This window comes from Myiozetetes cayanensis, unplaced genomic scaffold, assembly GCF_022539395.1.
Source record: "Myiozetetes cayanensis isolate MyiCay16 unplaced genomic scaffold, myiCay2020 scf2-11, whole genome shotgun sequence".
Taxonomy (NCBI): domain Eukaryota; kingdom Metazoa; phylum Chordata; class Aves; order Passeriformes; family Tyrannidae; genus Myiozetetes; species Myiozetetes cayanensis.
In genome coordinates, this window is record NW_026087411.1 from 108418924 (window position 1) to 108436645 (window position 17722).

The following is a 17722-nucleotide window of genomic DNA, read 5'->3' on the forward strand; positions in this document are numbered from 1 at the left end:
CTCAGAGTGGCTGAGTGAGGAAAGGGGTGGTCCCTCTGCCTTTTTCACAGACCAGCACTAACCACCACCCATGGTCATTTATCTGTTAATTAGGTGATGGTGGAATGGCTGGATATAATGAAGAATTATGAGTTTTGAGGAGAGAAATGTTCTTTGTTTTGGGTGACATGCAGTAGAACAGGTAACAAAGCTGGGATGAAGGTGAACAAGGCAAAAATTGGGCTACAGAAATTTTGCCTAACAAGAGTCTAGTTCAGTTCTGAAGTGGCATCTTGGGTGCAGTCTCATTAATTTATTTATATATAGTTATAACCTAGACAAGAAAGTTTTCTATGGGAAACAATCCTGATGCAAGAATTAATTGGGCAAAATCATCTCTGTTTCCTATAAAATCACTTTCTTTGCTCAGATCCTCAGTTCTAAGATTGAAATCCTTTAGGATTTTGTGAGGAAAACAGATTTCTCTTTACATGTATTTCCAGTTCTTTGATCTGGGAAATAGGGTCAGCTATTATGCACTGATTATGTGAAGTATGCATATTTTACTTAGCAAAATTTCATAATTTTTCCCACAAGTTCTGTTCAAAAACATAATTTTAGACAAGGTAGAACTCTGGCATTAATGCATTCCATCACTTTGTTAGTGATCTAACAAAATCTTTTCAGGATCTTTCTCTAAGGTCTTGAAGAGATTGAGGCAATTGACATTTAGTTTTGAGCTTTGAACCGATCATTCAAAAAATTGTTGTGGACCAAAAATGAAAATGTTCTTAAGACACGGGGTAATTGTATTTACTATAGGTCACATAGGTTAATATTATTGTATGCATCCTATGATTAAAATGGGTCTTCTTATTCATTTTACTGTTTGAGAGAGCCCATTTTTCTATTAGAAACATTTATATTTTTTCCCATAATTGTCCAAGCTACATTATAATAGTGTCACATAGTGACCTTTAAAAATGTGTCTAGAAAAGCCTGCAGCTGTTCCCTCCTTGGGTTCTCTCTACTGAGTTATATTTAAGCCAGTGTCTCTGAAACCAGGCAATAATAAAAGGGATATTATCCTTAGCAAATATCTTAATCATGGTAAATCTCTGTTGCCCTACAAATGACTGCACGGAGGATTAGAGTGGAGTAAGCCATTTGCTGAATATCACTGCCACCTTTCCGAGGCCATTTAAGCGTGTTTAATTTTTCAGGGTGAAACATGAAACCCACTAATACAAATGTTTGCGTTTGGCCTGAATTATATCCAGACTGTAACAGTTAGAGCAGGCTTAGGACCAGATTGTGAGTGATCTGTAGGAGGCCAGTTCTGCTTGGGAGAGTGAGAGAGAAAAATGCACATTTGTTCCCAGTCCCAGCTCTCTTATGTCACTTGTGCTGCCTCGATTCTTTTCAATGTTTATGTCAGGTTATTATCAGTGAAGTACCAGTGAATATATGGAGGATGCTTAGCTCTGTATTTTTTTAATATCAGTCACAGTCCTTACTGTTGTCCAGTGCCTGAGAGCCACCAGTGTCTGGCTTTTGCTCACCCTGGTTATGATGGCAATGCTATGAAGTAGAAAATACTTTCAGAGACTTGTGTCCTCTATGGCATCACTTTCTTATCTGTATGTTTATCCAGATTTCTATCAGGTTACCCAGAAACACCAAGACTGTCTTCCAGTGATCAAGCTTAAAGGAACACTTTGAGAGACTGAAGTACTACTGTGTATTTCACTCTTTCTTTTTTCCTTCCTTTTTAAAATACCTTTTAAGAAATCAGTGTCTCTGTGCCAGACCAGGAAACTGCAGCCCAACCAGTTTGGACTCAGCCAGAGCCTTGGGGACTGGTAGCTCAAATAGATGTTTCCTGGGGCAGAATTTAGTGACTGGAAGGTGACATCTGCTTTAAGGGGCGCAGCCCTCTTACTTCACACTGCAGTGTTCTGGGAGCACATCACCCACGAACTGCCCTTGCTCCCAAGGAGTGTACACCCAGGTTCACCTCCCCACTTTGATTTTTGAGCCATCCATCAGGCAGCTTCCCCCATAAGCCCTGAACACAACTTCCCAGAGTGGCTACAAGGGTAAGAACTGCAAATGTGAGAGGCAGTGTTTTGTTGTTCGTAGAATTATGGAATCACAAAATGGTACAGGTTGGAAGGGGCCTTAAAGACCATCCAGCTCCAATGCAACTACCATGAACAGGAACACTTTCCGCTAGACCAGGTTGCTTAAAGCCTCATCCAACCTGGCCTTGAACACTTCCAGGGATGAGGCATCCACACCTTCTCTGGGCGACCTGTTGCAGTGCCTCACTGCCCTCACAGTAAAGAATTTCTTCCTAATATCCAATGTAAACCTGCCCTCCCTCAGCTTCAGGCCATTCTCCGTTGTCTTATCACTCCATACCCTTATGAAAAGTCCCTCTTCAGCTCTCTTGTAGCTCCTTTAGGAACTGGAAGGTGCTATAAGGACAAGTTGTTGGCTGTCTCATCACTGCTAGACTGACCTTCAGTTGTGAATGCCTGTCCATCCCAGTGGGCTCAGTGAAATATTCACTGTGTTTAAATCCCAGTCAAGTTTCCAAATTACAAGCTCTGACTTTGAATGGTCAGCAGAATTTATTAAATATTCTAAAGACCTTAAATGAGTCCGTAGAATATGTGGCTAAGCAATCAGTTATACTTGTTAATTGAGATATGTAGCTAATAATAACCAAATTGGAAGAGGAAATTGAGTTAGTGCCTTGTAAGAAATAAGACCTTCACAGAGGACCCTCTCATTAGAGGATTCAAAATTGTTCTTTCTTTAAAGCTAATTGACTATTTCATATTTCAACCACTTCAGCCAGTCACAAGTATTCTTCTTTTCTCTAATATTGATTTAACATTAACTATGTATAGCTTGTCCTATAGGAGAGTTTTGTGCCCTTGTGCTTTTAGTTTTAATCTGGTTTGTTTTTTTCCCTAAAGAAAAAAAAGGTCTAATAAGTCTATAAATTTCTATTATACTCTGTTAAGTTTTATACTTTATAGCAGGGTAAAGCTTTCATTTAATTTCCCTCACAGAAGAAACACAATTCCTATGGGAGACATTTATAGGTGAAGATGAAACCCCTTAGTATGTTCAGTGTAGCACTCAGATGCTTTCATGTTGACTGTGGATCATAGAGTTATTTAGTTTAGAAAAAAACCTCTAAGATTACGAAGTCCAACCATTAACCTGACATTGTCAAGTCCACCTCTGATTCTTCACAGCTACATGAAGGTCTTCTCTCGTTACATACTCTGAAATTGCAAAAAGCTTCTGATTCCTGTCATGTTTTACACACTCAGCTGGTCGTGGGTTTATACACATGGTTATTGCTGAGGGATGTGTGTTCTCTGCACAGACTCTCCCTTGAATGAGGTAGGCCTTAATTGTGTCTTCATCTACAGGGATGGATCATGAAGTGTTTTCACATTCAGTAAATATTTTAGAGCTTTGAAAGTTTCTCTGCAGTGGGAGAAAAACTAGGCTCTTTCAGGGATGTTTGAAAAAAGTTTGCAAGTGAGACAGAGATTACGTACTGGAGTAGGGTCTAGGGTTAAGATTCCCATCTGGACTGCAAAGGTTTGGATCAGGGTTTTCACATTCCAGCTGATGCTCTGAACAGCATCTACTTTGAGGGGGCTATTTTTCAGCTTCAAGTAGGAATTTTCAAGTTGAATATGAGGAATAATTTAATTCTCAGATATTTCTTTTTAAATCAGCATGTTCATGTTTTGGTGTAACACATGTTTTCTCCATGTAGTTGCTTCTGAAAAAATCTAGTCTAAAGCAGAAATTAGCCCTTCTTTGAACGTGGTTTAAGCTGGATGTCCTCCTGAGGAGTCTTCTAGCCTAAATTCTTCTATGATTGAACTTCGGTGGAAAAATTACTTTCCATCACCAACAAGGAAAAATTATTCTTGAATTCTAGAATTCAAGAATTCAGTTGTAATGTCATTCTAGAATTACACTGCAGTAAAACAATATGACATTAAGTGCTAAGTGCCAGGATTTGAAGATTTGAATATCAGCCTATAAGGTGATTATTAGCTGGTGTTCTCAGTTACTGAATAGTTTGGTGGATGTTAGACTTTGCATAAGTTCTTACAGATATATATATATATTTATATATATATATGTGTGTGTCTGTGTCTCTGTGTGACACTAGACACTGAGAACCGCTGTCAGAGAGATACAAAAGTGATGTCTATGATAGGAAATGATAGAGGGCCAGAGGCAGCCCCAGGCACTGGCTGATAGTTATGTGTTTGGTTGCTCATGTGCTCTCTGGCACAACTTTGACCTGGTACAACTAGAGGCATTCAAGATGAAATGACTGATCATGCCTGGGGGGTTACCAGGGGTCACAGACCCTACCCATTAAGCAATCTGGATGCTGTTGTGGCCACATTTATAAGGGTAAATAACATAAAAAGGTGAAAGGTCCTTCTCCAGAGGCTGGGGATGTTGAGGGTGTATTCCTGGCTGTGCCCTAAGTTGGCTGCAGTGTCCACAGACATGCCACCTCAGTTTTTACTCTCTACATCACTGCCTTTTTCTTAGTCTCTTTCTGTCACAGTTGTAGATGTTTAGCTGTAAAGGTTCAGCTCTTCAAAATACTGTTTGTTTTCAGTGATATCTAGTCAGACACACATGGGGAGGGCCTATTCTAGGTTGGGACCTCTAGAGGTTCCCATAATCCAAATAACAGTGAAGAGAAGAGAATGACATGTGGTTTCTTATGAAATGATTGTCCAGTCTTCTTGAGAGATGTACACAGAGTGACTGTTCTGTGTGTACCAACCTTACAAAAGCAAGAATGTATTTTGCATTCTCGAGCTGACCATTTTGAGAAGAATTTGGGGAGCAGCTTTTGTATATCTGTGTTTGCAACAGGCAGGAGTGGCTTCCATAATTAACAAATTTAGTATAGCTCCTATTGGATCTGCCAAGGGACAGCTGCTGGGAAAAAAGGCTTTTAAGAATGATGATATTTGAATTTTAGCTTCTCTAATGTAGAATAAGTGCTTGGCACATAAAGGGTTGATATGGATGAGGTAGGTTCCCAAAGACAGACTTTCACCTTCCCTTGCCATATCACCATGTGGAAATCACTCAATTGCCATACTTCCTCACTTATTTGTCTGCAAAATGAAATTATTGGCTATTTAACAGAATTGACATGTGCCAGGCTAAAATATGCTCATTAAATGTGCTGATAACGTCAGAGGGAGAATGCATGATGGGAAAGATCTGTGCTCCTCTAGAAAATGCAGTGCTAAGGCTGGGGTTGTGCTGGCAGCTGATGTGCACCCCTGAATTGCTGCTGAGCTCACACCATGGGGAGGTGAGAAGGCTCCCACCCTCCCCGCTGGGTGCCCACCTCTGGATCAGCTGAGTAACCAAGTGTTTGTTTCCTTCCAGATGAATACAAGAGTAAAGTAGCCTGTGAAGATGACAAGCTGAGGCTAAGCTGTAAGAAGAGCATGGTGATAGCCATTTACTCTGCTATCTTTGGGAGGACACAAGGAGGCGGCCTGGAGTGCCCATACCAAAACCTAGGGATACCCATGATTGGTAAGCAGGGGGATGGATTGACAGAGTGTGTTAAACTGGGCAGGGTGATTTCATTTACTGTCATCATGGTAGTGCTGGCACAGAACCTGATCAGAAAATTAGGACTGGAACATAAAACCTGCCATGGTAGTGCTCCTGATGTGTGGCACCTTGTTAACCAGAGGTGAGCTTCATCATGAGCACCAAACTGAGGTTCAGCTAGATGTTCCAGCCAAATTACCAAATCACAGGCTTTTAACAGATACATCAGATTATATGATGGAAGGTGTTTGGGTTTCTTGTTCAATTTTCTGTCCTTCTGGTGGTTCAGAAACCAAACCTCTGCCTAAAATATGAAGGAACATATTGTCATGTGTTATCTGCAACATTGAAGCCCTGATACTGCATTTAAACTTTCACCGAAGTTAAAGCAAGGGAGCGAATTAAAAAAGCAAGTTGTTAAGTTTCATCATGTTATGGTTGGCTTACAGTATCTTCAAGTAGCTTTTTTACTCTCAGGCTATCATAGTCTCTTACAGTCAAGAGTGAAAGATAAATAATTGAAAAACATTCACTAGAACTGCCTGTTCTTGAGCCATTGTGAAATGACTTTGAATATTTTAGGCTGTGACAGAGAGAACAACAGTCTGCAGTACAAAGTCCTGTGTTCAACATTCCTCATGATCCTTCTCAGCAGAGCTGAGAGGGAATTAACTGGTTTCCCAAAGGAATTGCCTCCAGAGAGGGAAAGGCTTCAGTGGGAGCTGTACAGGGAAGCTTGATCTGCTGCTATTGCCTGTGCTGGGATCTGTTCAGCTGTATATGAAGATCTTTGGCTTCACAGCTGCTGATCCAGTGCCCTCAAGGAGTTAAATGCTATTCAAATGGAAGCATGTGAAGTGACTGCTTGGAAATATGATACACAGGTGATGGGTGTCAGTAGGAACCCACAGGTGGAATCAGGCCAGTCAGGTTATTTGTGCAGCGTGGGGAGTGTCTTAGTTGTGCAGCTGTGAAAACCTGAGCGCTTGCAGCACAACTGAGCGGTGCAGAGTCTCCTACCCAGTCCCATGGGTGAGTGCATGACAGCAGAGTCAACATCCTTTAACGAGTTACCTCCCATCTCTTGAGGTGACCAGTGTCCCTGGATGTGCTTCTGTTGTCCCTCAGGTGCCAGGGTGCAGAAGCTGAAACAGATATGTGAGACAGGTTAGCTTAGACCACTTTTGTGTGGTGTTTGGGAGGAGCTGTGCTTTGGTTTCTGTGGTGGTTGGGCTGCTGGGTGAGAACTTGCTGAGTCAGTAAAACTGGATGGGTTTCTGGAGTAGACCTGAGCACCCCACTCCTCTGTCCTTGCTGAGAGAGCAGGAACAGGCACGTAGCAGTGACAAGGTACCAGCACAGGGGCCTGCTCTTCAATGTCAGCCTGAAGCAGAACCCTACGTGACGCTGCAAAGTTTTACTCTTCTTTACCCAGATACTAACTCACAAAACTTGTACTGTCTGGGATCCAGGTGTGTGACACCAGAAAATGGGATGGGAGGCAGTGAACAAGCAGTGGGGTCTGACAGCAGGGCTGCACGTGCCATAGCATCTCTAGTGCCTGTATGCCAAAAACTGGCCTTGTGAGCTCTACAAATTGGGATGTTTGCCCAAGGAAATGAGGTGTCAGATCCCAGAGTGCAGCACACAGCCTGCTGCTGGGATGAGGCAGGGCCTTCCTCCAGTATCAGCTCTTACATGAAACTAGTTATGAGAGCTGGCTCAGTACAAGGCACTGTAACAACAAGCAGGGGATGGGAAAGCTGAGGCAGCTTTATGTTAAAATCCAGCACAAGGTATTAAGCTGTGAACTGATGCTAACAATCACTGAGATGTTGGACACAAGCAAATATTCACATGTTTGGAATTGCTGAGGTCTGAAGTATCTGTGTTAAGTCAGCCTGGAGCTGCTGGGGTGCCAAGGAGGTACGTAGGTAGGACAGTGGCTGCCTGAATGCCCTGCAGGGCTGGAGAGGAGAGATGAGGAACTCATCATGGAGCAGAGACTTCCCTGGGGTTCTCCCAGACATTTGGGCACTGTGTAAGCAGGGTGAAAGACAGACTGTAGCTGTTGACCTTGATGTTTCTCTGCATGCTGGAATCCTGAGTGAAGTGGAGGGGTATGAGCTTAACTTAAAACCTGGGAGTGAGCAGGTGGTGTTTCAACTCCCCATGGTTCAACCCTCAAATCCCAGCTGCATTTGGGAGTGTTTGTTCAGGTCTCTCCAGCAATAGCTTGCAGATCCCTCAGTGTGATGCTGCCAATGCTACAGGCAGTCTCTGCTCCTCACGACCTTCCTCTCATCCACCTGTGTGAGCTGACCCAATGGGACAGAGCTCCAGTGATTCAGGAACATGAAGGTGAGTTGTGGCTGCAGATAGCACTCCTTTGAGCCACAGGAGAAACTGATGTAGGATCCATCTCCAACCAAAATCAGCAAAAAGCATATTCACACCATACTTCCCCTCAGCAAGCTGCAAGAGATCGCCATCCTGCCTACAGCTGCAGCAGTGAAGTGAGCGAGTTGTACTCCCAGCTGCCACTAGTGACTGTGGGAGCAGCACTCAGGGTCCCCCAACCTGCTCCAGAAGCTGTGCTTCTGCCACGGGCCTGCCTAGCCCAGCAGGCAACTCTGTTCCTTTGGGAGCAGGTGGAAACATCACAATTTATAAATCAAAGCTTTTGCTAGCTAGAGAACATTTCCCTGCACATTCCCACGTTTCCAGTGTGGGGAGGGCTGCTCCATGACAGCCTTTGATCCCAGACATTCACAGCGAGCTGATCTTACAAATATGACCATATGACTCAGACTTTGTGGCAGCAACTAGTTCCTGTAAGGCAGAACCGAGCTATGTTCTGTATATGGAAGATTTATTCTGTTTGAATTTCATGGGGCTGACGATTTGTGTCAAGTCTGAGCCTTGGCAAAAGGCCTTTTACTGGGAAGTAGCTCCTGGACAAGTTTGCAGTGATTATTTATATCCAGGCAAAATGAGCTACTTGATGAGTGAAGAACTCATACTTGCCTCAAAGGTGCTGAAGGTTATCTTTTCTTCCTCTCCTAATGAAAAACAGTTCAGAAAATTTGATTCCATTTTTTTTTTCCCTGTGGAAGAAAAATGCACATTTGGATTGAATTTAGAAATCTACAGCTTGTACAGGTGAGGCTTTTAAAGATCTGAGGTCTAAGATGGGGAGGAGAGGTGGCCTAATAGAGCATTGCATATAAAAGTTAAAAAAATAATTTAATTTGTGTCATTTCTGCCTTGAAAAACAAGACCTTGTACTCCTGTAGAAATGTTGAGGAAATAAAGTCCACCAAAAGTGAGTTTCCCAGATTCTCCAGAGGCATGAGGCACGTTAGGTGCTGAGGTGGGTCCTGAGGTATCGTGGCGTTGCAGCCCTTTTAATCCAGCTGTTGTTGTGCTACTTTTGGGTGATGTAAGATCCCTAAGTCAGACTTCACATGCCATGCCATGCTTTCTCTTTGTCTAAAGTCTATATGAATGTGCTTGTCATCTGTGAAGAGAAAATTATTGCTAAGAACTCCATCCTATCCCTGTCATGTTAAAGAGAAAATCTGCCAGATCTCCTTTTAACTGGAAACATGCTAAAACTTGTGTCTCTGACCGTAATGGGAAACCCCTGCAAACAGCTGGACCCCTCCTTGAATGTCTTGGGAACTCTGAAAAGCTCCTAAAGGAATTTGACCCTATTTGTAACTCCCTTAATAAAGCTTCCACTTTGCTGCCAGCATGTGCAGAGAGCATACACAGAGCATAGGGTAGTCTCTGGGGAAATAGCTATTTACAAGCAATGAACCATTAATTTCCCTCAGCCTAGTGAGCCCTTTGCCCCTTTTTCGTGCTGTTTACAGCTGCCTCTGCCTGCATCTCTAAGTGACTTGTTTATACCAAGAAAAGCCAATTTAAAAAAATGGCCTTTCCCTACGTGTATCTGAGTGCAAGGTAATGATCTAATTTGGAGGCCGAGGAGGAAGAACTTGGATGTAAAATGATTATCCTTTTTATCACTTAGTGGTGCAATATCTTTGATCATATTCAGGACACCTGACATGTTCACGTTATTCAGTTTTACAGTAGCTACCCCTCTGAACCACAGAGAGTGAGATGGACGTGTTCAGCTGACCTCTAACATAGGATCTGCTTCTCAAGGACCCCTGTCTTTCTCCATCACGTATACAAAAAGCCCAAAGCTATTTAATTGCTCACCCTGGGTAGAAGGAATCTGGGCTTGGCTTTGGAGTCAGCGCAAGATCGTGGGAACCCTGGCTCCACAGCCCAGCTCTGGGTTGTGATGTGTGGGTTAAGCTGAGCAGTCTGCTGAGAAGTGAAATGTCCTTGTCACTTAACATACAAGTTCTCTCCTGTGCCTCTATAAAGGGGAGAAATGGATGTGTTTACAAAGCCCTGAGGAAACTCAGATGGTCAGTGGTGCTCTCTAACTCATGGGATTTGATAATGGAAGCGCATCAAATGAGCCAGTTCTTTAGGTACTCATTCCCTGGCATTTTTCATTCTAATGCTTCTAGTGACAGAAGGTGATCCAACCCAGTTTGTTTTGATTTCCTCCTCTTAATGCAGATGTATATATGATTTGAAGCAGAGCTCTCATATAAACATTTATTACACCATATAAATAATGGACCCTTCTAGTTTGTTTATATGTGATCAGGTCTAGCATGTGAATAAGTATGAAATACATGCAGTAAAATGTCTATTTTATTCCATGGTACTTGTTCCTGCCAGCACAAGAGCTGGTTTTAAGAGACTCCTGCCCTTGCAGCTGTGCATTTCTGTCTCTCTTCTGCTTCACCATCCATGACCATTTTCCACCCTGTTTCCATCAGTACAAGTTTGTGGCTGTGCTCTAATCCAGTCTTAATCAAATATTTAAAAAGAAAAGGCCTCCAAACTGTGGAGCTGGACCGATGAGGAGGAGGAGTAACCTCTGGCACTGAAGGGAAAAGTAGAGTGGGACTGGGATGGCAGGAAAGGATGGGATATCCACTGAAATCTGTGGGGATCAGATAATGCCTGGTCGACCTTTAGCAGATGCAAGTGCTTGCAGCTGAAATGCTCTCATGCTTCATCCTGATTTCACCATATGTCCTTTAAACCAGCTATAAAGCCATGTCTGTGGGCTGAGCAGCAGGTGTAGGAGTGTCAGACCATGTTGTTCCTTTCTAAGGTGCACACCAGGCTTCCAAAGCACCCCTGCTTGTAGGTGTGACCCTATATATGCTTCATTTGTATTCAGTGCAGAAATTATTTTATTATGTGTATAGCTCATGATTAGAACATGTTTTTAGAGGCCAATCTGCTTCTATGTAGTAAAAATCACAAGTATCCAAATTTGAAGGCTAAATAAATATCAGTTGCTGTTTAATTCATGATGTGTTTAATTCACATACCATATCGATCTAAATTCAAATTAAATGCAATTCTCATTTAGAATACTGAGTTAAAGAGGGACAAAGCCTGCTTTCAGGAAGTTGTTTTTTAATTTTAGATACTTTACATGTTTCACTTTTTGTCTCAAAACACCAGGAGGTAATTAAAATCACTTTACAGCTGTTTCTAGAAAACTCAAACTATTGTTGGGTTCCATAGAGTCATAAAAATGATTTATGTGAAGTTGTTTCTATATACACACAATAGCTATTTAAAAAAAAAGAAAAAAAATCCTTTCAAATGTGAATCTGGGCAAGATCTTTCTTTAAGTTCAAGTTGGTTTTAAAATGCTTTTTAAAGTGAAGTGACCCCATGCAGTGATTGTGAATAAAAATTCTGAAAATAGTGATTTAAATAGCACTAGCAATTTCTGTGATGCTATTGGTATGATATTTGAAGAAGTAAAGCAGGTATTTGTATTAGTAGTATCAACTTCTTTAGTAGCTGATTTTATAAAAGATGCATATTGTCCAACTATTAGATAAAAACAAACTCAGCAATATAAGGGCAGAACGTAAGAAATTTAAATCTACAGCATCTTAATTTATTTCCATGAATTTCCTCTGAATGAAAACCAGTGTAACTTGTTCAGAACTGATAAAGTTTGTCTTAAAATAATTCAGATGTCACTCAGGAGTACTGTAAAATTACCATGATGGAGAATGCTTAGCCTGAGAAACACAGGTAATGTGAAACCTGTGAGCTTGCAGGCACACTGTGCTTTATTTTAGGAACCAAAGGCAAGAAGTGACTTGCAGGCAATGTTAGCTCGGTAGTCTCTCTAAAAACTGGGCCAGTCCCACAGCTTCTGAAGTTCTGACCTTGTTTCAGCCTAAATCTAGGCACTTGTTGACTGTCTCCATGTTCAGGAAAAGACTTTTGTTGGGCTGTAATGAATAGAAAGGACAAATGAATTCAAGGACTTTACAGAGCAGTAGATGCATGGAATGCACGATCCCTATACTGTACTGAGGGAGGCTAAAGGTGTTGGCTTCTTTACCTCTTTATCTTGAATGCCTTACAGCCCATGATCGACTCTGCTGCAAATAAAATATTAAATTTTTACTGTCATTGCCAGACCAAAATTTCTTCATTCTCTGAGACTTCTTAGAAAATCTTAGAAGCTGTCCTCAGATTCTCACTTTAGCCCCCAAACCACAGAAACATTTGCTCAACTTTAGACACTCTGAGTCAGTCTCTGCCTCATATATTTTATGAGTTCTGATTCCAGATACAAAGTTGATAAGCAGATTTAAATTCACATTAGTAAACCAAATGTTTCTAAATGTAACTATAGGATTTGTAATTAAACCTGTAATTGATCCATCAGTTGCAGTCTCTAAATGATTGGTTTCTTTTAAGATAATTTTCTCTTTTCTGGCCTGCTACTGAAGTTTCCAAAATTTTATGAAGTGTATGGTGGCTAATTTTTCTCTCTGTTTCTTTAAAATGTTCTTTTTAATGTAAAGCTGGCCTTCTCTGCACATCCTTCTAATGTTTGGATATAGATTTCCTTTTTAGTCAGTTGTTTTCAGTGACATTTTGCTGCATCAATGTGAAGTTCTCTGCTGCTATTTGCAATAATGATGATGACAATTTATCATTATTACAAATAGCAGCAGGGAGCTTCACTTTTTAATTGCTTTGGGTTTCTTCTTCTGAGCATTCCTCTTTAAGCATCTGCTTCTGCACCGTTTTTGTTTAAGAGTAGTCTTTTGTTTCCATTGGTTGATCTTCACATTGGCTGGTAATTGGATACTTAAGTATTTATAGTTTGGTTTTCTTCCTCTTCCACAGTTCCTGTGGATCTAGATCCAAGTCACTTCTTGAGTTCTCTGCAGGGGCTTGTGTGCCATGGCAAGGAAGAGAAATTCAGCGTATTTCAGTTCAGAAACTCTTTGACAGCACCACACTGATAAAGAAATTACCTTCCTAGGCTGCTTACTGAGAGAGAAAGTGGACAAAGTTCATCTTTATTAACAGTCTTCTGCACTGGCTTTTAAAGAGAACATCAAACTTAACAGGCATGGGCTGAGCTGAAAATGCCCAGAATTTGATATGCTGCACAGAGTGCAGACTGACTCATGGATGCTCTGTGAAGACATCCTTCACAGGCTGCTGGATGGCTAACTTTGGCTGAAGCAGAGGCTTAGACACCTCCAGCAGCTGTCGCTTTATGAGGGAGCTGAACTTTGTATCAACCACAGCTAATGGAGCATCTTTAAAATACATGAGAAACTGTCCAGAAGCAAGAGAGCTTCCTTCCCTCCTGTTTATGACAGAGATTTTCTTGCAGATTAGGGTAGTTTTGAGTCACTCCTAGGTAAAACGTGGAAGGATTTATACAGCTGCCTCACCTGCAAGGTTGGAGTAACTTCCGTTTACACCTTTTTTTGCCATTCCATTGAAGTTGGCTTTCTCTTTTGGCAGACAAGTGGATACCACAGCACTGATTCAGGCATCTGTCAGCTTTCTTTGCAGGAACTAAATTTCTCTCCTCTTAGATAATTGACTCCCACATCTTCCATCTTTCATTCTGTTCTCTCTGCTTCATTGCTCCCAGCAAGTAACTTTTGCTCTTTAATTCTTTAGCAAGAAATCAGGCTGCGTGTTTTGGAGAAAAATCCTGTCCTCTGCTTGGGAGGAGTGTCCTCCAAGAGCTGCCAATTGTAAATTACTTCCTCAAGGGAATAGATATCTTAGGTTGTTCCTTTCACCTGCTTCTCAAAAGACAGCAAGGAAAGCTAGGGGTCTGCTGATTAAATTCCAGATGTAGGTCTGCTCCTGATGACTTTACACTAAGCCAAAGCTTGGCACAGAGTTCATCTCCTAATCAGGTACCACCAGCCCTGTTCCAGTGCCTAAACACTTACCTCACATGCACTGCTGGAAATAGTATCTCAGTCAGTGATTCTCTTTCTGAAGCCTTTAATTACAGCCAATCATTTCATCCTTTTGTTACTTCAAGGTCTTATACTTTGTTGGTTGGAAAAGTAGGATGAGTGCTCCATTTTTCTTTTTTCCAAATTCACTGACTCAGAGAGTGCATCCTCTGACCAGTGGGTGGAGTTTTCTTCTCAGGTTCTATTTTGCTTATTTTTAAGTGCTTACATGTTAGTATAGGGTTGTACTCCATGCTCTGCTGCCTTTCCAGATCCATGGACAGCCTGTGGAAAACCACTACCTGACAGCTTTATGGCATGTTCACATGTCCAGGTGTACTTGGTCCTTCTTGCTCTGGACAGCCTGTCCCATCTGTGCAGGAACCTGCCTTTGCAGGCTCAACATGGCTGTGTCAGGTGTGTCTGATCATGAGGTTAACAGATGCACAGATACTCTCAATCATCTGTAATATGCCCAATTTCAATGTGGGATTAGTCACCCTTCTCAAAACTAGTTGTCTAAATCTATTTGTGGATCCATCTGTGATGGCTGCTGCCTTGGAAGAGGCTCCAATCTCCACCAGAGCATCTCAGAGTTACCAAATTGCAAAATTTAAACTGTTTGGAACCATTCTTTCAAGACCAGATAGGTTTTGCAATCACAAGCAGCAATGTGTGGCTTGGATTTCAGATTTAAATGTGTCACCCATACCAGAGAAAAACAAGTAACACTGAGTAACCAAAGTTAAGGATGTGATTAATAGGCGTTGGTTCCAGTTTCTTTTTTTTCACCAGGAAGAGGTAATAAAGAAATAGTCATGCTGGGAAGCAGCCTTAAACTGCCTAAAATCCATTCATTGTGGTGAGCTTGATGATATGGGCATTACATCACTGAGACCGACTCCAGTTTTAAAGCCAACTCTGTCTGCAAGCTGCAGCTGGTGAGACCCTCCATCATGGCTCTGCTGCCCTCATTTGGGTTTTTAGCCTGAGAGAGGTTGGGTTATTAAAGAAAATAGACTAAGGAGTCATATCCTACTAAATGCAGCTGGTAAGATGAATTACCCACTGAGGGCTTGGACTAAGGGTTGTGAAATGAAACTCGCCAACAAGTCTGCATTTGTGGAGGGGTCTGCATCTGTGGAGTGATCCAGGAGCAAGGCTGGAGGGACGTGCAACTTCTAGAAAGTAGGCCAGAAGTAAAGAGAAAAAAGTGAGCTGATCCCACTCCCCTCAAATCCCCAACTTTAGTTTTGAAATACCATATTCCAAAAGCACAGCTGATGCCTTTAAACACTTTCACATGTGGAAGTTTCACCATAGCCAGGATTCGTGTTTGCTCTCTGGCAGTGTACTGAAGCAAACCAAGACTAATGAAAGCTGAGGGTAACTCTGGCCCAGCCTCTCTAAGTGGGCTCTCTATCTATGAGGTCTTAAAGCAGTTTTTATTGCTCTACTGTGGGATTTGAGCTTTGTGAGTTTTAAAAGGTTCTTGGTAGGGGCCTGGCTCTGCTTAGCAGTAGTTACCTCAGAGTTAGTGATACAGTGTTGGCATTTGTGACTGTCCTTCCCACACCTCTGACACATGGGATCAATTGTTTCTCACTGGTGCCAGGGTGGTGTCTCATACAACATTTGCAATTTGCATTTAGCAAGCAAACAAGCAGCAGAAGAAAGGAAATCATGGAACATGGAATCATTAAGGTTGGAAAAGACCTCTAAGATCATCGAGTCCAACTGTAATGTTTCCCTGAATGAGCATGACATCTGGTACAAGAAGAGTACCGTGTCTACTTTCCCACTTCCAAAGACCTGAAGAAAAAAATTAATTTGGCCACCTGAAGGGGACCACAGACCAACTCTGCTGCACCACATTGCTGGGCTTGGTTTCCCTACATCTTTTTGACAGGCTAACTGCATGATTTATGGATAAGAGAGCCTCTGTTTTCTTACCTCTCTGAGCTCTGAGAATGGGCACCTGGAGGTGAAGACTTCTGCCCTGGAAGATGTACTAATATATTTGGAGCTTTCACTTAAATGAATTCTCTACAGACTTATTTACATTTGGATGTTCAACTACCTACATGCACTTCACAACAGCCACCAGGAGAGATGTTCAGTGTTTTTATACTCACGAGAAATGGGGGTAGAAGGAAATACCATGTTGTCACTTCTAGAGCTCTGAATGACATGGTGGTGACTGTGATTTATGAGGGTGCTGTAGTCTCATCTATCACTCAGACACCTCTCAGATGTATTATTGGCATCTTCAGTGCTAGTCAGTGAGGGAATAAAGATGCCTGAATATGACATTTTGGCATCCAGCTAAATGAGCTCCTTATCACAAACCCTTTGAAGTGTGTAAGGAAGATGGTCACATGGAGGTTTTGATCGCTGCTCTTACATTTTTCAGTTCAATGTGGAGGACAAAGATATTGACAAACCAAGAAAAACCAAGAAGGGAGACAAAGCTGATTTCTGTATTGGTGTAGTCTTCCCTCAAAACACTGGTGGCTGCTTGCCCTGGCATTTATGGGAATGCACAAGGCATTTTTGATTAGAAATAGTGTGGAGGTAAAACCAGGAAAAATTCCCCTTTTTGACCAAAAGAAAATCTTTGAAGTAAATACATGGTCAAAATTTGTTCCTAGAGCCTTTTTATTTTTTTTCAGGGCTAGAAAAATATGACTCCTTCCAAGAGAATGGCTCAGGTCTTACCATGGGGAAAATGAGAAGAGTATTTGAATTTACCATATGGGTAAATGGTAGATGCCTGCTGTTGTCAGTAGAGTTTAGCTGGATCTTCTTACATGGGTACCTCAGATGACTTTCTACCATTCCTGTGTCCACCAGATTTTGGTGCTCATCAGGATCTGGAGGTCAGTGAAAAGAGTAAGACTTGCCTAAATTGTGGCTGTTTGCTGCAAGAGCCAAGGAAATGGAGTACTACAAGAAACCTCCACCAAGCTGGCAGCCACCTAAAAGCAGTCAGAGACCAATGTTGCTTAAAATCTTCAGTAACGACCTGGATAATTTGGGGCAGAGTTTGTAGGTGGCACCAAATTGGGCAGGACAGTTGTTTCAGTATAAATGGAATACCAAAGCATCCAGTTCAGGGTTCTCCAGGTAAAGTGATACCTCTCCAACGTAAAGAACAAGTCCAGTGAAGGGCCACCATGCTGGTGAGGGGACTGGAGCACACAGTATATGTGGGAATGCTGAGGGACCTGGCATTTTTCAGTCTCCAGAAGAGAAGGCTCAGGACTGAATCTTATGACTGTTTTCTACTACTGAGTAGGCGGCTCTACAGAAGACTCCTCTTGGAAATGCACGGAAAACCCAGCAAACTAACACCAAAAGCAATGAACATGAGCTGCAGCAGCAGAAAGCTGAGTAGATATAAGGATAAAATTCTTCATTCTTCACCTGGAGAGGGGTTTAGCCCTGGAACAAGTGTCCAATGAGTTTGGGGAATATTTCTCTGTGGAAAACTTGCCTAGGCAACTTCCTGAGCAACCTGATGTAAAATGAAAGCTGGTTGTGTTTTGGGCAGGAGGTTGGACAGAGTAGGCTCCAGATATTGCTTTCAGCTAAATTATAGGATGGCTTATGTGCTGCAGTCACAACAGGTGACTTTTTTCCCCAGGCATATTTCCCTGGATATATTAGGAAGTTTGCAAAAAGTCCACGTAAAAGAGGCTTTTACAATCCTGGTGCTCTGTTTTCTATGCTAGAGGCTTTCA

The 17722-nt window shown here is 42.0% G+C and overlaps 1 protein-coding gene across 1 annotated transcript in view; it reads left to right on the top strand.

Moving 5' to 3' along the window:
• Nucleotides 1-17722, top strand: part of EVA1A (eva-1 homolog A, regulator of programmed cell death) — a 205919-nt gene that overhangs the window by 81777 nt on the left and 106420 nt on the right. The window contains exon 4 of the mRNA XM_050315447.1: nucleotides 5449-5601. Within this exon, the coding sequence (XP_050171404.1) occupies nucleotides 5449-5601 (153 nt within the window). The remainder of the gene's footprint in view (nucleotides 1-5448; nucleotides 5602-17722) is intronic.